The sequence below is a fragment of the Vulpes vulpes genome, chromosome 13, assembly GCF_048418805.1.
Source record: "Vulpes vulpes isolate BD-2025 chromosome 13, VulVul3, whole genome shotgun sequence".
NCBI lineage: Eukaryota > Metazoa > Chordata > Mammalia > Carnivora > Canidae > Vulpes > Vulpes vulpes.
The window spans coordinates 106752179-106774855 of record NC_132792.1 but is presented as its reverse complement, the minus strand read 5'-3'; the positions used below and the strand labels follow the sequence as shown (position 1 = coordinate 106774855).

Below are 22677 nucleotides of genomic sequence, written 5' to 3'. Positions count from 1 at the left end.
AGGAGCCACACACAGCCCTGGGGCTTTCCATCACACAAACCACAGGTTACCTGCCCAGAGAAATTCCCAAGCTTCCCAGCTGAAGCTTAGCTGGCCCTGGAGGCTACCTGTGGCAGTCTTGGGTGGGGGTTCCAGGTCACCCCTCCCCCCATTCCCCCAAATGCTGCTGCCACAACTCATTACCTATAGTGTCCCTTCCCTGAGCCCCATCTTCCAAGAAACTCTTTTTAAATTTTATTTAAATTCAATTTGCCAACCTAGTATTAACACCCAGGGCTCATCTCACCCAAGAACTTCTTTCTAAAGAAACTTACCCACCAGCTCTCTCCTGTAAATGGGTTCAAATCATGCATCTAAGAAATAAGGAGCCTGCCCCAGGCTACCCAGCCCAGCCCCAGCAATTTGCTTGGCAATGCCCCACCCCCACAGAGAGTAACACTTTCAAGGGGAGGGGGGCTTATCTGCATCATGTCTGCAGGACCAGGAACTGCATTTGGCACGGAGTGGGCTCTGTGATGTTTGCTCACTGAATGAATGAATCAGTTCATGACCAGTCAATGCACGACCCCTCAACTTTATCACCTTCGTTGTAAAGAATCAGCTCCAGGACCTCCATTTCCTCCAAGGAAGACCCAGGGCCTCCTGAAGGCAACAGCTCACATCAAAATACTAGGGATAGGGACACATGTAGATTTTATAAGAAACTTGGAGCCTCAAGTATTCCTCACTATTCCAGAGTGAATAGTGTAAAAACACCACCTGTATCAAGTTACTTCCCCAAAGTCAGGCAAACACCTCTACTCTCTTGACCCTTCTCCTTGGGCATACTTCCCTGATTCTTCTCCTTGATTCCACATCTCTCTCCAGCCAGTGTCTTGGTTCTCAGCTCCCCTTTATAGGAAAACTTCTCAAAAGGACTGCCACTCGCTCCACTTCCTCATTTTCTACAGACTCCTCAACCCAATCTGATAGGGTTTCCATCACCACCGTGCAAATGACATTTCTCTTGTTAGGGTTGCCAACAGCCTCCATATTGTTAAATCCAATAGTTATTTCTTCACTCGTTTCAATCCCCAACAGCATATGACACAACTACTTCCTCCAAGAACAGTTTCCTGTCACCATGGCTGACCGCAGTCTCCAACCTGAGTGGCCACTCCTTTGCTGGCTCCTTCTAGGGTACTCCATCTTTAGGTGGGGGAAGGCTGCAGAGTCCACTCTGCATTCTTTCTTTCTCTTTCCGTACACTCTAAGTGAGTCCATTCAGTCTCTTGGTTTTACATTCTATCTGTGACTCAGTGCAAACTGTTGCACCCCAGGCCTGACCAAAATCCTGGGCTCTGACAGCCCCCTGACCCAGGACATGGCTACTCATATGCTAACAGCACCTCAAATTCAGGTGGTCAAAAGAGAACCCTTCATCTCACATGGGCTCACTCCATCCCACCTACCATTCCAGCCTGTTCCCTCCACTCAGCATGTCAGCCACACACCAAGTGGCTGGTGGGGACTTTTCTCACCCCATTCCCACAACAGATCCATCCACCAGCGTGGTCAGAGCTTCCCTCAAGAGAGCCTCTTCAGTACTTCCAGACTTGTTCCCACCTCCCCCTAATGTCCATTCTACAAACTGTAGCCAGAGTGACCACTGTACCCTCAACCTCCCCGCATGGCCCCCCGAGCCCAGGATGGAACCCACTCCCACAGGCGTTACGTCCTGGCTCATCTGTCACTCTCCTTCTGCCCAGTGTGTTCCCACCATCTACCTCTCTGCCATCACATGACTGTGTTTTCAACCTACCAAAGCTCGTTCACAGCTCAAGCCTTCTCAGTGGCTATTCCCTGCCTAGAAACAGTCACCACAGGACTGGCCTTTTATCATTCTTCAGATGTGAGAAATTTTCCCTCGTGGGAAGTGCCTTCCTAACCACTTCACCCAAAGGGGCCCCTTGGTCACTCTCATATCAACGCCTTATACCTCTCACATCCTTTATCATGACCTGAAATTGCTACACCTGACATTCCTCTACTGCCCCCAACGAGAACATTAGTCACCTGGCAGCAGAGGTGTTTTATCTGACACACCAGAAACAGCATCTGTCCCAGAGCCGATGATCAGTCAGGAAGGCATCTGAGGCTTGTTCCCCAAATGCACCCCCTCACATCAGCAGAGGGTGCCATCTCAGCCCCAGCTGCCATCCCCCTAGTCCTCAGCAAAGCTGGGGTCCCTCCACAATCACACTGAGGACCAGCAGTGCCTTGGGCCTCTGTTCTCACCGTTATGTTCCTTACCACACTGCAAACGGAATTCTTTAGAAGGCTTTGAACTCTTTAGAGGGTTTCTACCTGCATTCAGTCCTCTGCTCCCAGAAGAGGAACACACTGAATCCCAGAGTACTTTTTTCAACCACAAGGTTGGGGGTAGAAGGGAAAGGCAAGGCATAATGAACTGTTCTATCTTTGTATGTTTAGGGCTGTAGACAGTTCTTCAAGTAAATAAAACAACCTAGCAAGCCCAGGCAACTTCCTCAGTGGGCGGACTATTATTGAGTAGATTAAGCCTTGTCAGTGCCTTCCTGGGCAAGATCCTGGCTGCTGCCCACCTGGCTACCTGCATGCGCTGGTCTCAGGAGGGCGGGGGGGGGGGGGGGGGTTGTGCCTGTCTCACCAACGTCCCTCCTGAACATCTCTGTGGTCACAGATTTTAGCCAACACAGTCCCAGGGACCCAGAACCCCTTTCGCCATTCTCCTTCATTAAACTATTTTATAACAAACAAACAAACACTGTTTTCTAGCAAAGTCTTTTTTTTTTTTATCGGTCTCAACATGTCTGTTCATGTCTGCTTCTCCTTTGCTGTAAATGCTCTGTTTGGAGCTCTTTTGGCATTATATTTTTATTTTAAAAAATTTCCAAACTCTTCTGATTCATGATTTTAGGCTTCTATTGAGTCTAAGTTTACATTTAGGTGCCTTTGGAAGCCTCCCTATGTGAAATTAATAAAAATGTTCAATAGTTAAACTACTTTTGAAAAAGGGGCAGAATGTGAATTTATGGAAATGCATGATACTAATTGCAAGCATGTCCTAACTAATCACCAAATATGTCCAGCAGGACTCCTCCCCAGAAATACCTTATTAGCATTACTGTAGAGACTTGAAAGTAATAACAGCGCATTACTTTAAAAGGTTTCTGCATCAACCTTTATTTATCCAGAAATCATTTAATTTGATGCCCACAAGTATCTGGAATGTAGTCAAAACCCTCCAAAGCCTTGGAACAGCCACAGTGGAGGCCACACACCCATTCCTCCAAGTCCAAACATGCTGCTGATCTCAAAGCTCTTAAAAACCCACACTTGGTGCCACTGTGCTGATCTTAGACACATTCTAATAGGAATAGCTATGGTGATTGCCAGCCCGCATCCACTGGAAAGGGACACACCACAGGAGGGTGACAGACAGGCGAGGCAAGCCCAGCATGGCAGCTAGAGCAAGGACCACAAATGACAAAGGTGGGAGCAAGCTACTCAGGAGCCAGCATACACACCGCAGTGTGGCTCAGCAACTGAAGGGGCCCCTCAAAGCCACAAGGCAGTGTCCCTCCAAATCTGAACTGTTGGGTTTTCTGCTCTGTCTGCTACTCCCTCATGTTCTAACGACAGGTTTCACCTACAGTGACTTACAGGCTCAAACATTTGCCCATCTGTCTAACACTGAAGGGAAGTCAGTAAGAATTGATTTTCATTCTGAAGATACATGGATCATGTGAGAAGATAAGAGCAAACAGTCATAAAACAGTTAAAGGAGTCAGTCTCAGAAGTGGTGGCTCAGAGACAAATGGCAACTTCCTCACATCTAGAGGTTCTGAGTGGCCACCTGCTAAGGCTACTCCAGAAGAAATTCAGAACCTGGACGGTGGTGAAATAGCTGATTCTGTTTAAGATCCTTCCCATCCCAAGATGCTGAGCTGCTTCTTTCAACAACATTGAGTGCTTTCCAGATGCCCAGCCCCCAACAAGGTTCTATGAAAGGATAACAAAGTCATGGCCCTGCCTTCAAGGAGATGGTCCTCTTGCTGTTGAGAGAGGACTCAGAACCCCTCCACACCACACAGCTGAGTGTTATCTGTGCTGGAAGCCCTCAGGGCCAGGTGGCTGAGGACAGAGAGCACCAGCCAGAAGACAGCCGTGAAAGTGGAGAGGGAGAGTCAGTAGAACCAACTTGGAGCTGATCCAGCTGCCTGTGGGCTTCCATGGAAGAGAAGAGCTATGTGATAACTTTTGAGTTCATGCTCCCATAAATAATACCACTTCCTTAGGGATAGGGGAAACACGTGGGGGGTCTAGATTCAGTCTTTGAGCTACACGTTACCTACTTTTTATGTAATTACATTCTAGGGAATACTGGTATTCTATTTTAACACTGGTCCATTATAATAAATTATGCTTTATATTGCTTTAAAACATGTAGCTAAATCACAGTATTTAACAGGACTCTGAGACAACCCCTTTGTTATAAAGGCAGGACAAGAACGTGCAGCCAGCTGTGAACTGTGTTTCTCTTAAGTATTTAGTGCCTGTTGGGGACGCCTGGGCTGAGCTTCACTTTCTGCTGCAACTATCATTTTGCACTCCATTCTTACTCAGCACGAAAGAGAGGCCATGAGCCTTCAGAGGAACAGAGATGCCTTTTGACCTAGGGATGTGACATTTGTCAGGTCAAGCCTTGGTTTCGGGGACTAAGCCTCCGGATTCCATCAACCACTTGGGGATCCAGTGTCACCTCCATGCCAGGGAGGCTGAGCCTGAGGGAGGGGTGGCACGATACTGTCAGCATAGAACTTTGCCTTTCTTTCTTTCTTTCTTTCTTTCTTTCTTTCTTTCTTTCTTTCTTTCTTTCTTTCTTTCCTTCCTTCCTTCTTTCTCTTTCTTTCTTTCTTTCTTTCTTTCTTTCTTTCTTTCTTTCTTTCTTTCTTTCAATTTTCTAGGCCGACCCACAGAGAGAGTGTGGAGTCGGCTGGTACAGAACTCGGGTATCTGGGCTTTAGATAAAATGTAACTTCCAGATGTATGGAAAAGGAATACAAGCCAGTTTCTCAATAATTTTGCACATTAGAGCAAACTGGAACTCCTTTCACGTTTTATTGTACTTAGAGAAACACAAGAACTATACTTAGAAGGTCAAATATGCTGCTTATTAAGTAGAAATAAAAGTATTCCAAGAAAAAAAGAAATCTCCAAATTCCTACTCTGCTTCTAAAAATTCAACAACCATAAAAAGAAAACAATTTCCAAGCCTCAGGATTTAAATTACAAAGGGAGTTAGAAAAACATGCTCCATTCTATTTGTTTCATTTTCTGCTAAAAAAGCATAAATATATGTTCTAGAAGTGGATGCTGGTTATTAAACCTGAATTAGAAATTGGTAAGATAACTTATAGAGCTTTGTCACACTGTTTCCCAGCTTACCATACTGAAAATATACTGAATATTTTAACAACAAAGAGTTAAGCATTTAAGACACTTTCAAGACCTTCTCATTTAAGCACTTTATTCCAATGACATATCCTTAAGCTCAGAATTCCTAGCCAGAAGCTCAGAATAGGCCCTAAAGCCTTTGTAACTGGTTATTAAACAGTCTAACAGATACCCTAAACCCTGAATCTATCCCCTTTTAAGATGCTGTCTGCAAAATGAGATGGGTCTAGTCAGAAATAAAGTGTGGACCCAAATACATTACCTGAGTATAGAACTTGGGGCTGTGGCTTTGCAGGTATCTGGCAAGAGGCAAGGTGCACAGAGGCCAGGGTTGGCACATCTGCCAGGACAGGAAGTCACCTACACCAAGTCCACATGCTATGCCCTCAGGTCCTGATGGCCTATCTGCTTATGACCTAATGGAATTTGCAGAAAGGGAACCAAACTACATTTGTGATTCATGTAGTAGCCAAGTGTGAGTTTAGGAACCCCATAAGTGTTTACTAGTTAGTGGAGAGGAAATCTTGCAGAACGGAACATACAGCAGAGTATTCAGAAATCATTAAGTATCAAAATAATTTTTTAAAATGCTACAAATGAATGTTTTCTTTCTATTCAGATAAAATTCTGGGGCTTGGGGCACCCGGGTGGCTCAGTGGTTGAGTGTCTGCCTTTGGCTCAAGTCGTGATCTCTGGGTCCTGGGATCAAGTCCTGCATTGGGCCCCCCACAGGGAGCCTGCTTCTCCCTATGCCTATGCCTCTGCCTCTGTGTGTCTCTCATGAATAAGTAAAAATAAAATCTTTAAAAAAAAAGTTCTGGGGCTTAGCAGGACGTTTCTTTAAAGAACAATGGATAAAAGTGGGCAAGGCCAGAAAATACCCATTTTGCTACCTTTTCCTCAGGATATTCAATGTAATTATGAGGAGTTGGTTAATAATAGGTAACACAGATCCACTCTGTTATTGACTAAGGAATACCAAAAACTCTGCACTAAACTACTGCCTTAAATAACACCCTGGTAATATTTGCAAAATGAAGGAGGGAAATCAACAAGGTTGGGTACTTACTTGTCCAGTTACTGACAGACATCTCCATTCTCAGATACAAAGTCTCATGTTCTAGAAGGCTATTTAACTTGTCACACAACTAATTTATGTTTTCAGTTAGCAATAATCATGCCTTGGATAAGCCTCATTGGCTACGATCGATACTGCCACTGCACAAAGCTGCACACAACTACTTTCTGAAGAAAGTCAAAGGAAAACACCAACTCTGATCTGATTCTTTCTACTATACTATGAGGAGCCCCACCTTTCCCTCTGGTGCAAGAACTTAAACCTTGGGGAAATGAGACAAATACATTCTTATGAGCTATAATCAAGGTTAAAGAATGTTCCTAAGTAAATAATCAGCCCTGGAAAATAACAGAGGACAACGAAGCCTGAGGAATGGCAAATGTGAATTAGCAAGAGTTTGACAGCTAACTCACATCTCCTTAGAGTGGGTGGAAGAGGGCTGGCAGGTGAGCCCTGGCAGGTGGAAAAAGGCTACAGGAACTGGGTTACCAGCACTGGCAAAGGCAATCTTGAGCCTGCAGGGCCACTCCCCCCATGACTCCCAGAAGCCTACGCTTTGTCCAGTTCTCCTGCCCATCCAACACTCATAGAGCATCACTTGCTGAAGAACAGCACACTGACCCCTCCAGGGTCTCTTCTTCCTTATTAGAACCACCCATTCCTAGCCTCTTCAGCTACTAGAACACAGCTGCTAGTCCTCAGCCAAATGCACTAACAGGACAGAAGGGTCAAAGTGTCAGTTCCCCCACTCCACTATTTCTCTTGTTCACGGAGATCTTGCCAATGTAAATTAGTAAAGAGAGTTATGGTTCCTACTGCAAACCAGCTCCCTGAAGCTGATCATCTCAGAGTGCATTGAAGAAGCTGATGCCCAGACCTGTGGCTGGAGACCCATCCTGGACCATAGGGTCCTCTCAGCATACTGGCTCCTCTAAGATCTGGCTTGAATCTCTGGCCTCTCCCCCTGACATCTTCCTAAAATAATCATGAGTGAAACTATTTCTTCTTTTTTTAATAATAAATTTATTTTTTATTGGTGTTCAGTTTGCCAACATACAGAATAACACCCAGTGCTCATCCCATCAAGTGCCCCCCTCAGTGCCTGTCACCCATTCACCCCCACCCCCTGCCCTCCTCCCCTTCCACCTTTTTTCTTTTTCTTCCACTGAGATTATCCTCATGTGGGGTATCCGTGAGATCACACAGAGAATTAGTTTTCTGGTTGTATGTAGCCAAGTAACCAGCAGGACAGTGATAGCCCTTTGTACCCACCATCTCTCTAACACAAATGACTTGAACATGCCATTACAACTCGTAGAATTTTTTATTTTTTTTATTTTTATTTTTTTCTTTTAAAGATTTATTTATTTATTTATGATAGACATAGGGAGAGTGAGAGCGAGAGTGAGAGAGAGAGAGAGAGGCAGAGACAAAGGAGGAGGGAGAAGCAGGCTCCATGCTGGGAGCCTGATGTGGGACTCGATCCCAGGACTCCAGGATTGCACCCTGGGCCAAAGGCAGGTGCTAAACCACTGAGCCACCCAGGGATCCCCCGTAGAATTTTTTAAATCTTAAAAATGAAACAATGATAAACAATGATAAAACAATGATAAACAATGATAAACACAACCTCATTCACTAAATATGTTTTCAACAAGTTAATAACAAAGCTCTTCATATCAAAACAATTTGATTAATATGAGAAATCAAATTTTCTATGACTATTACATAGGTTTTAATATGCTTTAGGGTAATAACAAAGGAAAATGCAATGTAGAGTCAACTATGTAAGAAAGACTCCAAAGATTAGAAGAAAATGTACAAAGTTAATGTTTAAATCTATATAGAAGTATTTCAGGTGATTTTCACTTTTTTTGTATTTCAAAAGTTTTATACAGAGAAGTTTTTTATACAAAAAAAAATTGAAAGTTTTAAAAACTCCAAGTTCCCAACCCTATCAAGAAACTAAGCAATCGGGATCCCTGGGTGGCGCAGCGGTTTAGCGCCTGCCTTTGGCCCAGGGCGCGATCCTGGAGTCCCGGGATCGAATCCCACGTCAGGCTCCCGGTGCATGGAGCCTGCTTCTCCCTCTGCCTGTGTCTCTGCCTCTCTCGCTCTCTCTGTGACTATCATAAATAAATGAAAATTAAAAAAAAAAATCCTGAAGTCTTAAAAAAAAAAAAAAAGAAACTAAGCAATCAATAGAACCAGACAGATTTAACTCAATGTTAAATCACAATGTTAAATCGCAACTCTATAAATCACAATGATCAATATGTTAAAAATTATGGTGGAAAAGGTGGACAATGTGCATGAATAGATGAAAAATTTTCCATGGAGAGAAACTAGAAAGCATCATATGGAAATGCTAGAAATAAAAAGCATTGTAAAAGAGATGAAGAATGTATTTCAGAACCTCATCAGGAAGACTCACATAGCTGAGCAAAGAATCAGATAAGTTGATAAGTCAACAGAAATTGCCCAAAAAGCAACAAAGGAAAAGAGAGTGAGTCAGTTTTAACCATGCAAAGCATATTTTTATGCCAATCACAGGCAACATTTTTAAGCCTAAAACTCCCCCTTCTTGGATAGAAGCCAGAGACACAAGAACATTTCAACAAGCATCCTATTGAAGGTAAAATGATTCTAATGAAGGCACACAATCTCAATTTCCTCATGTGAAGATCCAAAGATGCAGAGATTAAAAACCTTGGAAAATTATGTACCTCAAACAATAGTACATCTGATGAACCCCTAGAGTGAGAAGAGGAATTCAGATAATGACTTCTCAACATGGCAATTCAATTTCGGTTTTTACATTTAAACATGTTAATTAATACAATCCCTCACATTCTAATAAGAATAGGTGAGCATATTTGCTGTTCTGAGAATTTACAATACAGGCGCCTCAAACAATGCAAAGTTAATGTCCCAATTTTCAGAAAAAGGATTACAGATGAAGTAGAAAATTGATATCCCACACTTTATTAAATCCTTGATTGATCCCTGGCAATATGCTCCAAAGGCTTCCTGGATGAAAGTCTTATAAGCACTTAGAAAAGAGGGAAACACCTGGAACCAGCAGTTTCCAGGTGAGCAAGTTCTAGCAAGCTGAGCATATCTCCCTTTTTTAAACAGGAAGTTGGAGAAATTGTGGGAAGAGACGTTAGCTCACAACACCAGGCACAATAATTAGTGTTTTACATATTCTTCACCATTATTATCATCCCCATTTTATAGATAATTAGCCCCATCTTATAGATGAAAAAATAGTCCGCCCAAAGGATCACACAGGTGTATTTGATCTCAGAGCTCTGCAATTAACAGCAGATGCAGTAAACCTTGACTTTTGGCCTTAGAACTCAACGAAGAAACAAGACTCGATGATCAGAATTGGGTGCCTTCCCCCTAACTGCAACAAAATGGCCTTAAAATGACTGATGAGTGTCAACCTGCAAGCTTTATTCACTGGCTTATTCATTCCTTGCCTATGTTGACATTTTGGTTAATGAAAGAGAAGATCTGCTTATTAAATTTATGTTAAGCAAAACTAGAATTAACAGTTAATGTGATGAATGGACAAAGCAAAATGCAAAATAATCTTGAGTCCAGAACTCTGACCTGGTATCAGTGGGAACAAATGCAAAGTCCTGCTTTTAGGTGTGAATCAATCACAGAGATGCAAAATGGAAGAAACTGGCAAATATGGATGTATAAAAACAAACAAAAAATTCCTGGGAAGTTTAGTCCATTATCAGTCTGATTTGAGCCAGCACCCAGAGCTGCTGCTGAGAAGCCTAATGAATTGAAAGGGGATTTGTGGAAGAATGATGCTGTATCCAGCATGATGAGGAATTGCAAATTAGGTCACCAAGGACTATCTGTGGAAACCATCAAGCTTGGCTTGGACAAGATGACATGTTAACGGCCTTTAAATACTCAAAGAGCTTCCAGGGGGATATGAGGGTGTTTTGCTCCAAAAAGCAGTACATAGTGTTTGGTTAATGTCAGAGAGGTGGATGCAGGGGAAGGAAGGAAGGAAGGAAGGACGGAAGGAAGGAAGGAAGGAAGGCAGGCAGGCTTCCCACGGACTCCAGGATCCAACAATGGCTCTCGCTCTGCCTCTAGAAATGTCAAGAAGGTAGCTAGTGAATGTCAGATAACAAGACCTTGCCACCTCTTCAAGGCCACGATTGTTTTATGTTCTGTAATTCAAAAAGAGCTTCAGACTCACTCACATGTGGGGCATTTCTGAATGGATGACACAGCAGTGACATGCCTATGACCTGAGACCAAAAGTCTCACTGAATCTCCTTTCCTCTTCCTGGAGCAACTGACATCATGGAGACACTGGCTTAACCCTTCTTGTGGACACTACCTTCACCTCAAAACCAATATGTCAAAGTATTCCTGCCAATAAATCCCAATACCCAACTTTTCTATTCCTGCCAGGGGCCATACCATAGTCCTGGCTACCCTGATTCAAAACTGCGACCCTATCTTTGATTACTGCTTTTATTTTATTTTATTTTATTTTATTTTATTTTATTTTAATTTTTTTATAATAAATTTATTTTTTTATTGGTGTTCAATTTGCCAACATACAGAATAACACCCAGTGCTCATCCAGTCAAGTGCCCCCCTCAGTGCCCGTCACCCATTCACCCCCACCCCACGCCCTCCTCCCCTTCCACAACCCCTAGTTCGTTTCCCAGAGTTAGGAGTCTTTATGTTCTGTCTCCCTTTCTGATATCAGATTACTGCTTTTATTTACCCATATCCAGAAACCCAAACCAAGGAGGCTTTTCCTCAGAATGTCCCCATATTTTCATTACTCTGTTTCTACTGCAACTCGTGACCAGGTGTCACCACCTCACAGTTTTGATACTGTGCAAGCATATCTATCCCCACTCAGGCCCAAAAGAAGTCTAGAGATCCGTGATCAGCAACCTGGGGCATAGCCGGAAAAAATTAGATTCCACAGGGCTGACAGAAAATGAGAGACAGCAGGGTGAGCCAAGGTGGACAGAAATCCAGAAAGTGCAGATTCCATGACTACATCTGGAAGCATCCCTGGAGAACCCACAAGGAGGTGGGGGACCCTGGGGCCTCCTCAGTGGGCCAGAAGGGGATTCATACAGAGAGACAGACTGTGTTAGAGTGACGACAGGCCAGGCTGTACAAGCTGAATCATTTTGCCCCAATTAATTAGACTTCCAGAGGAAAAAAACCCTCCACACTGTGTGAGAAGTCATGGGATGGGCATCTGCTTCTCACCTCTGACTGGGGAGTTTAAAGACTGGCTTTTGTAAATAAAGTGAAACACTTTATTGAAAACACTTTTTCTTTCTTTAAAAAAGTGATTATTTGGCTGCAAATGCATCATTTTCTCCTCTGGCTAGGAGTCTCAAATATCTGCAAATATGCATTGCATAATGACCCTCTGGCAGGCTGCAAAATCACATCTTGTTGCCTTTCATGGGAGGAAAATGAAGAATTATAAAAACAGAATGACAAGGAAGGTTTCTTTAACCCAAGATTTCATTTATCAACTCTGTGCCTGTTTAAGGCAAAAAGAGCAGGATCTTAAGGTAAATCTTTTAGGTTCTGAGAAATCAGACTCTTAGTCAAAAGAAAGCCCTAGGACCTCTGGCTTTCCTGATTTCTTAATTTGAACTGGGAAAACCTACACATAAGGAGGGGATAGTGGCTTCCTTCTCAAAACCTAAGGGTTTCAGGTCGGGGCAGCTATGCTTCTTGTAGATTCCTCACTATCCAAACACGGGAATGAGGGGGGCAATGTCAGGGGCCACTGTTACTGGTTTTGCAAGAAGAGGTGATCTCATTAGAACGATACCAAAAATCTGTTTGGTGGCTGCTGCCACTGTTGACTTTCGACCACTAGCCTGGAGCCAAGTACACCCTGTAGAACAAAGCGGGACCTTTATCTGACAATAGAGTGAGTGAAGGGACATGGGCTATGGTGTCACCCATAGTCATCCTTCTTCACAACACTGTAGGCTCCAAGGCTCAGGCCGACCATTGGCTCTATTTTCTAGCTCTCATAGTGACTGGCTCAGCGTTGAACACAGGAGCTCGAGACTATTATGGACTCTCCTTTGGGAAATGAAAGATGGAGAAGCAAACCAGCACTGATCCACAGCTGGGAAGGAGGAGAACACCCCACCTCAGACAAAGCCCTGGGGAGAGATGCCCAGGGTCACGGGCATGTGTGTGCTGAGGGTGCATAATTCCTATAAACTCATTCTTCAATGCTTTTAATTTTATGATTTCTCCATGCTATTTAGAAATGCAATAAGGTTCCCTTTCAATTGCTTTCCTTAAAAGAATGATTTCTAAGAAACATCAGCAGGATGATACTGCAACCCAGGAGACTCTGAGCTCTCCTCCCATTGACTAAGCAGAGAAATGATCTCTGTTGATCCTGTTTCCTTTCTCTCTTCTCTTTTTCTTTTCTTCCCCTGGGGTCTCTCCTCTCACTTTTCTCCATCTCCTCCTTTCTTCTTGCCTTTCCCTTTGTTTCCTCCCTTCTTTCCTCCTGTCTCACCACCTAGATTTTGCCCTCACACTCTGCTTTTCCTGCTGATGAGCTAAAAGACTGTCACTTTTCCTACTGTAAGTATGTCAGGTTTTATTTAAGAAAAATAGGGCTGGCTATTGGTGTTTTATCATGGCTATAATAATGGTACAAAGATTATTTTTTTGAGGTGGGGAAGGGAGGAGGGGAAAAAGAATATAAGCAGACTCCATGCCCAGTGTGGAGCCCAATGAAGGGCTCAGCCTCATGACCCTGAGATCATGACCTGAGCCAAAATCAAGAGTCAGATGCTTAACCGACTGAGCCACTCAGGCACCCCCAAAGATTTTATTCATCTCCGAAATGTACCAAAAGTCCATTTCTACTGCAGAATCTCTACGCATCTCCCTACATCATGAAGCCCTTGAGACAATCCAGGGAGCCTTGGGAAGGGAGCAGCATCCAAATGAACGAAGGTTGAGGAGGGCTCCCAGCATAAGGAAAACACAGAAAACACTGAAACAGGATATGAGATACCAATCTTCCCTCAGCCTGGCTAATTCAACCTGGCAAAACCAGCATTTCATTCAGCATCGAAGGTCACCCACAGCAGTTTGTAAATAGAGTCATTTCCATTTTCCACAGGAAACAAAGCCAAATATGAGAGAGGGAGGGAGGGTGAGAGAGAGAGAGAGAGAAGGAAAGATTGTCAGTCTTCTGAGAAAAGCTGTTTCTATTTCTAGTATGAAACGGGGGGCGGTCTATCATCAGTAATGTGAGAAGAAGCAAAATTGCGAAGGCGATATAAGGGTCAAGCATGGGTCTGGGACCCAAGGAATCCTGCATATCCATCCCCCTCACAGAGAAAAGGGTCTCCCCACGACACAAGGGCACCATCACTGGGACTCTGGAAATCTGAAAGGATAATGAAACTCAAATGGGATCTGTTCTCCACACAGTCAAATCAGGGCTGAGCCCTCTTGAAGCACAGCAGAGTCTTTGGGAAGCAGGTAATGGCAGACATCAGGCCAAGGGATGGGCCTCACCACAGTGAGCTCAATGCGAGGGGACACCAGCCTTGACAGGTTTGCCAAACTAGGTATGGAAGCAAGTATGGGGGTGGGGAAAAGTTTGTGTGAACTACATGCTCTCCAGGGACCACCTGAGAACGCTGTGGTGATTCTGTGATCTGTGTAGGTCATGCTCAGGTCCCCCAGCCAGGCCTGCAGACACCACTCTGCCTGACCCTGTTGCCCCCACTACAGCCGCTTAGATCCCCTCCATGATGCCCCACCCCACCCTCATCCCAAAAGCTGGCCACACTCCAGCCTTGGTTCATTTGCCCCTGCTCAGGACAGGATCCCTTCTTACTCATCCTCAATCCCCCCCTCCACCCAGGTCTCCCATGGCCCCACCTGAGAACCCAGAGAAGACCACACCAGAGCCTTTCCCAGCTGCCGATACACATCAAGTGGCAGGTAGGTCTGTTTCCTTAGTGGAGCACGCCACACCATGCCTAGATAGAGTCACCATGTGCCAAGATCCATGGGGGAAGTCAGAGGATTCTCATAACTAAGCACTACTTTCTCAACTACAAAATGGGGTAATGTTACTTATCCTATCACGGTCTTATATGGATCAAAGAAGGTAATGCTTGTAAAGCACCTACAATGGTGTCTGGTGAATCATTACTAAATGTTAGTTACTTTTATAACTGATGGTAGAGTTGAAAGGTGGTCTCAAATTCCTTTAACCACATACAGGAATAAGCATATACATATGTACAACACATAAATATGTCCTTAAATAACTGAGCACATATGAAGACAAAGTAGAGCAGTTAAGATTGATACTGTCTATGGTACAATCTTTTAATTATTAAAAACCAGAGGTGCTGGAAGGATCAAAGCTTAAAACGAGGAAATATAAAATGCATTAGAAATTTAAAAGCTTTTTGCAATTTGAGTGTATTTTTGAATCCATAAAACAGTAGTCCTCATTTGTACTATTACAGGGCTTGAAACCAAGCTGAATAGAATTTCTCCTTTCTCAGAGAGGAGAATAAAAAGAAAGGTATATGACATGCAAACTGAATAAAATGTTCAACTAAAACCTTCTCTTACCTTTGACCCAATGAGAGTGTACAGCCACTGAATCGTTTCATTGTGGTTTATTACTCCGTTCATCCCATCCACATACAACATAATCTGGCCCAAAGCTACAGAAGAGAGGAGAAAAAGGAGGAGACGTTATGGTTTTATATGTATGTGTAATCTTCAGTGATCGTGTCAGTTGAGATTTTCATACTTTAAGTACACCATGTGTCACAAACCAAATTTGAAAAGTTTTCCTGAGCTCTGAAATTAGTTAAATCTCATCTCAGAGAGAAAGTGTTAACCATGGCAGAGGAAGCAAGGGCTATTCCTGGTGTCTGGAAGATGCAATTAAGGTACCAAAATCCAGTGATTGTTGTTTCTGTGTGTCTTGATGTATAAGTGCATGTTTTTATGTTTCTATATCTGTGTGCAGTCCCAGACGGGGCAACAATATCCCTCGGACGGTGTCTGGATTGTGACCTCCTACTGGGACCAAGAGGAAAAATCGGGTTTTTAAAAACAACCTGGCAGGTCTCAGATGCTATGGAACCACCTGGGCTCATACATTTTTGATCCCTTAGATAAGAGATAAATTGTTTTATTATTTGTAACTCCTTTAAAAGACTTCAGATTTAAAAAAAGAAAGTCAGAAAGCATGAAAAAAATAATCTGTCAGAAACCAAGTCCCAGATTCCTAGCTAGGGAAAAGACAGTCACTACATATTATCTTCATTCACCAAAAAGAAAATACAGTCATGTTACTACCTTTTTTTAAAATAAATTTATTTTTTATTGGTGTTCAATTTACCAACATACAGAATAACACCCAGTGGTCATCCCATCAAGTGCCCCCCTCAGTGCCCGTCACCCATTCACCCCACCCCCCGCCCTCCTCCCCTTCCACCACCCCTAGTTCGTTTCCCAGAGTTAGGAGTCTTTATGTTCTGTCTCCCTTTCTGATATTTCCCACACATTTCTTCTCCCTTCCCTTATATTCCCTTTCACTATTATTTAATAAAAGATTAATTCTAATTTTTCAGTTCCTGTATTATAAAAAACCATTTAGATTCTAGCTAATGAACAGAAGTTACATATACCACATAAATAGGCTTCCTTAAATCATGTGTGACCTCCTAAATCTTCTCTCACCCATAATTAATTGGCACAGGACTGATATTTTTAGGCAACACTTTTTTCCTGGCCACAGTAGGATATCTCATTGTAGAAAATTGGAAAATACAGAAGAGTGAAAATAACTCATAATTCCATAACTTAAGGATAATCATTCTTCATATATGGATCAATCTTCCATTCTTTTATTTATTATACATGTGCACTCACACAAACACGTGTTTCTATGACATAGGTCATAGAAAAATGGTGTTGAATGAAAACAGTAAAACACAAAATAGTGAGTATACACTAATTCCAAGAATAGAAATATATCTGTGATGTTAAAAAATACATATTATTCTAGCCAAAAAAGATGAAACAAAACCACATAATCGTTGAGAAAAATGATGCTCTTAAATATGCAAAAAACTCAAAATTTTAAAAAATATATTCTTGACACAACAAACACTGTATTTTTGAAAATAACATATTTATATTCTATTTAATAATGAAGCACTGGAGATATAAATCAGAACTAAAAGATGATGCCCACTAATCCCCATGATTATTTAGCACTGTTACAGAATTTCAGGCAAATTTAAAAGACATGAGAATTAATGAAAGGTAGGATGGTTGGAAAGGAACACATAATATCATCATGTTTGCAAGAAATATAGACCTGGCTAAAAATTCATCTACAGAATTTACAATGAAGAGATCACAATTACAACCACTTTCTCATTTTCATAAGAAAGGTGTAACTTGTATACAAAAAAATTCAAGTTTAATGTAAAGACATAATAAATGGATATACAACAGCAAATATGATAAAGGTTTAGATAATTTATTGTATAAATAATTCATAAAGTGATAAGAAAATACTAAATACCAAGAGAAAAAATAAAAGCATTTCATAAGAGAGATGACAAGCTTGTTTATGATAACACACAAATTTGTCCATCATCACTATAATAAAGAAATTAAAACAATAGTGAGGTAGCATTTTCAGTGAAACCAGTAAAAGGATTTTTTAAAAAAGAAATAATTAGGTATCAAATACTAGAGAGTTAAACAAGTAACTTCACACATTACAAGTGGCAAGGCAAACTGACACAAATGCTGTAAGAAGGCTACCTTAGTGCCTTTAAGTGTTTTAAGTTGTTTACATTTATTTAATGACCACTGTATGTCATGCTCTGAGAGGGTATTTTATATGCATTATTAATACAATAGCTCTCTGCAGTGGATATTGTTACCCCCATTTGACAGAAGGAAAAAAAATGAAAACAAGGCTCTGAAAAGTATAGGAATGTACTCTAAAAACCCCACTGATAACAAGGGATGGAGCCCACCTGCAGTCAGGGCAGGCAGGCTCCTTTATGTCAGTACGGGGAGCCTGAAACTCCTCTCTGAGCTCTTCACTGTGATTTCACTGGTGATTTCAGGGATCTGTTCTAAGGAAATAACCCCAAGTTAAAGGGGCGGGGGGGGAAGCAGCAGCAAATAGTCACTGAAGTGTCACCTGTAATATTAAAATTAACCAGGACCTAAATATCTATCATAGTTCTAGAACTCAGCTTTGGTAAATGACTACATAGGTTATGTCCCAACTCATAAAATGTTTCTGATAAAATAATTAAAAAGTAGAAAATTATAAACATGACATTATGCAATGGAACACCCAAATCTTCATGCATCAAAGGGAAGAAAACCACATGAAATACAAAGCTTACGACTGGATATCTATTCTTTGGATGTGTTTTTTTTTCCCCCCTTTTGTTCTTGTCTTTTTCCATTAGGGGCATTGATTATGTCTATAATAGAAAAGTAAATAAATATACAAAAAGGGAACAAAATAAGACTATATAACAAAGTGTTAGGGGTTTTTCTTGGTTTTCAGAACTTTTTTTCTAGCCTATCCCTCTCCATGTGCTCCTCCCTCCTTCAGAAAGATACACCCCCTCCCCATTTCAGGGAATAGCTCTGAGAATTCAGCACATACCACCCCTGTTTTCCCCTTTCCCCCAGCCTTTCCTCCATCCACTCCCACCCAAAACAAAGAGGCAAACCTCCAGGGAAGAGGAGTGTGCCCCACTGTCCTTTTCCCATTCTAGGTTTACTGTTGAAGAAGCAAATCCAGCGGCAGATTTTAACACTTTCTTCTAAATTAGCTTAACACATGAGGGAGGCCTCCTACTCTTCAGCCTTTAGGAAGACACATCCCTTGGGAGGACCTTGCTTCTAAGGCTGAAAAGCTGGGAATGGAGGTCTTCACCTAACTTCCCTGGGAAGAAGGAAGCCCCAAAATCCAAGTCCCTGCTGCAAAAGAAGGCTGCAAAGTGAGATTTAAAAACCAACTGGAATTTCTGTAAGCTTTCTGTGACCAGCTTCCCTCCAGGATTGTATTCTTATTAAAAAATCACACTGGCTATAACTCTCCCAGAAAGCTCATGTCTAATGGAATTCAAGTTTCTGATCACACTAATTTGTCCTATTTTGATCATCAAAAGCTTTCCCACTAGATTTTTTTTTTTTTTTTTGTCTCCTGACCCTAATGCGGAAGCACTGCTTCCTGTCAAATCCACTGCAGACACAAGAGGGCGCTAAATAGATTCAAGTGGGTTAATATTGCACCAATTCAACCTCAAAAACCCACCCAACCTAAATGTGGGCCAGTGAATGAAACTCACACAGAGAGAAAAGGTAGATGGCCTGGGTCACAGAAGCCATGAAAACCAGTGATCTGCATTTTCAAAAAGGATCAGAAAGATGAGGATGTCAGAACAGAGTGGTAGCTAACAGCCAGGGTCTGAAAACAGACTGCCCAGAGCATTGGTCCTTCTGTCTCTGGTGGAATTTACTCTAGGTATCCCTAGGAATATCTGTGCTTCAGTTTCCTCCTCTCAAAAGTGAGACAGTAATATTGTAGTATCTATTTTACAGGGGCGTTGCAGGGATTGAGTTAGAACAATGCCTGACTCAGAGGTAAGTGTTCAATGAATGTCATATCAACTACCTCCATGAAGTGGATCCATTATCTACTGAAGCCAAGCATACTCTGAAAGAATCTAAAAGACACAAAGCAGACCCTCTGCCTCGTGCCAAGTCATAAAAATGTTCTCCTGTATTTTTCCCTAAAAGTTTTGTAGTTTTACTTATTTAGATATGTGATTGATAATCTTTGTGTAAATTGTGAAGTTTAGGCCAAGATTCATTTTTTTTTTTTCCGTACAGATATTCACTTGATCTAACACCTTTTGAAGAGATTGTTGTGTTTTTATGTAATTGCTTTTGAAAATTGGGAAAAAAAATCAACTGGCTCTGTTTGCATGGGTCCATTCCTGGACTCTATTTCATTCATCTGTCTGTCCCTTTTTCCAATACCACACTATCTTGGTTACCATAGTTTTAGAGTAAGTCTTATTTATAATAGGTAGTATGATTCCTATAATTTTTACTCTTTTTCAAAATTCTTCTGGCTATTCCTATTCCGTGGCCTTCCCATATAAATTTTAGAAACAGCTTGTCTAAATTACCAAAAATGTTACTGGAAGTATTTTTTTAATTTTTTTTAATTTTTATTTATTTATTATAGTCACAGAGAGAGAGAGAGAGAGGCAGAGACACAGGCAGAGGGAGAAGCAGGCTCCATGCACCGGGAGCCCGACGTGGGATTCGATCCCGGGTCTCCAGGATCGCGCCCCGGGCCAAAGGCAGGCGCCAAACCGCTGCACCACCCAGGGATCCCGTTACTGGAAGTATTATAAGAAATACATTAAATCTATAGATAAACTGAGAACTGATATCTTTGCTATGCTGATTCTTCTAATCCATGAGCCATCATGTTTGTTAATTTAAATCATCTGATTGCTTTCATCAGCACCTTGTAATTTATAGATTCTGTATGTGACTTTTTGCTAAATTTTAAGTCTTTCACAGTTCTTGGAGCTATTAGAAATTATACGTTAAAAACTTTTTTATTCTCAACTGTTTATCACTAACAAACAAATAAAATCGATTTTTGTGTGATGACCTGGTATCCTATAACTTTGTTAAATGTATTAATTCTAGGAGATTTGAGGTTTTGTTTTTGTAGATTTTGGAGACTTTCTACTTAGACAATTCTGCTGTCTGTGACTAAGAAGAATTTCATTTCTTCCTTCCCAATCTATATTCTCCTTTTCCTCCCTCACCTGACTGCAATGGTTATGATTTTCAGTGTAATGTTCAACAGAAGTGGTAAAAGTGGACACCCTTGCTTGTTCTCAATAACAGGGAAAACAGTCTTTCACAGTTATGATATTAACTGTAGGGTTTTTTACATTGCCCTTCGTTAAGGTAAAGAAGTTCCCTCCAATTTCTAGTTTGCTAAAAACTTTAATAACTGCATGCTGAATTTGTCAAATGCTTTCTCTATTTCGACTAATGTTATCATGTGGTTTCTCTTCATACTGTTAATGTGGCAGGTTACACAGATATTCAGATATTTGAACTAGGCTTGTATTCCCCTCTTGGCCATGGTGCATCATTCTTTTTATATATTGCTGCATTTTACTAATATTTGCTAAGGATTTTTGCTTCTTCGTTCATCAAAGATACTGGTCTGTAGTACCCTATCTTTGTCTCATCTCATATCATTGTAATTCTGGCCTTATCAAATGAAGCATTTTGGGAAGCATTCCCTCTGCTTCTACTTTCTGAAAGAGATTGTATAAAAATTGGTTTTATTTTGTCTTTAAATGTTCATATTCACCAGGAAACTACTTGGGCCTGGAGATTCCTTTTTAAGAAGACTGGTAACCGCAAATTAAATTTCTTCAGTAGACACTATTAAGAATAGTTAAAATAGGCTAATCAGGTTATCCATTTCATCTTTCATGAGCAATTTAAGGAATTGGTCCTTTTCATCTAAGGTTTCAATTTTATGTGCTTAGAATAGTTTTTAGTATTCTATTACTCATTTAATGTCTGTGGGGTCTACCATGATATCCTCCTCTCTTCATTCCAGATGTTGGCAAATAGTGTTTTTTTTTTCTTCCATCATTATTGCTGGCCATTTTTCTTTCAAAAATTTATCTTTCTGTTTCACTGATTTTTTTTCCTTATTATTTTTCTGTCTTCAATTTCACTAATTTCTACTCTATTATTTCTTCTACTTGCTCCGGTTTTTCTTATTCTGGTTTTCTACAGTGAATGTTTGTATTATTATTATTTTTCTAATATAAGCATATAATCCTAGAAGTTTCTCGCCATGCATTACTTCAGTTGCATCTCACAATTTGTGATTATTTTGCATTTCCAACTTGTTTCGAAATACTTTCCCATTTCCATTGAGAAGTTCTCTTCAATACATGGATTACTTAAAAGAATGATGTTTAATTACTAGGCATATGGAAATATTCCTGTTATCTTGGTTATTTATAGCTTTATTCCATTATGGTCAGAAAACCTATCATATGGTTTTCTTTTAAATTTGCTATGGTCTGTCTTATGACCCAGGATGCAGTCTGTCTTGGTGAATATTTTATGCACACTTGAAGAGTGTGGATACTCTGCTGTGGTTGGTAGAGTGTGCTAAGAATCTCAATTAGAGCTGGTTGGCTAGGGGAGCTGTTTAGTTCCTCCACAGCTTTGCTGATTTTCAGTCTACCAGTCCGATGGATTACCAAAGAAAGAAGTGTTGAAGTCTCCAACTATAACTGATGATTTTCCATTTCTTATTTAAGTTTCTGCTTTATGTATTTTGAAGCTCTATAGGTTTTTCATTTCTGAGTGAACTAATAACCCTTTCATCATTATAATATCTTTCTTTGTCCCTTGCTGATTTTTTAAATTTCATAGTCTACTTTCTCTAATGTTATCATGGCCTTCTTTTGATTAACGTTTGCAGGGTATTTATTTCTGTATCCTGTTGCTTTAAAACTACCTATAGCATTATAATTAAAGTGGGTTTTTTTGTAGGCAGCATTTAGTTGGGTCCTATGTTTTCATTTTGATTTTCTCTGCCTTTTAATTGCTGAGATTAAGTCAGTTACAGTTAATTATTGGTGCATCTGAAGTCAGGTTTATCATTTCTAATCGGTCACAGAGCCCATCTAGTGAGCTTTTTATTTTGGTTATTATATTTTCCATTCCTATACTTTCAATTTGGTTCTTCTTTATATCTTCAGTATCTCTCTTTGCTTAGACTTTCTAAGTGTCACCCTTTCTTCCTGATGCATTTTTAGAATGGCTAAAGTATTTGAAAAATTTAATATCTATATTGCCTTGGCACTGGGGTCTGTTGATTTATCTTTTCCCACGCAAGTTGAGATTTTCCTAGTTTACTTTCTGCCAAGTAATTTTGGTGTATTTCCTGGACACTTTGAAAATTT

General features: G+C 41.0%; 1 protein-coding gene and 1 pseudogene across 16 annotated transcripts in view; both read right to left on the bottom strand.

The window, feature by feature from the left end:
• Nucleotides 1–22677, bottom strand: part of FHOD3 (formin homology 2 domain containing 3) — a 465123-nt gene that overhangs the window by 173659 nt on the left and 268787 nt on the right. For all 16 annotated transcript variants that reach the window (XM_072732212.1, XM_072732222.1, XM_072732218.1 and 13 more), the window contains exon 6: nucleotides 15218–15312. In XM_072732212.1, the coding sequence (XP_072588313.1) occupies nucleotides 15218–15312 (95 nt within the window). The remainder of the gene's footprint in view (nucleotides 1–15217; nucleotides 15313–22677) is intronic.
• Nucleotides 6625–6708, bottom strand: LOC112918994 (U4 spliceosomal RNA; annotated as a pseudogene).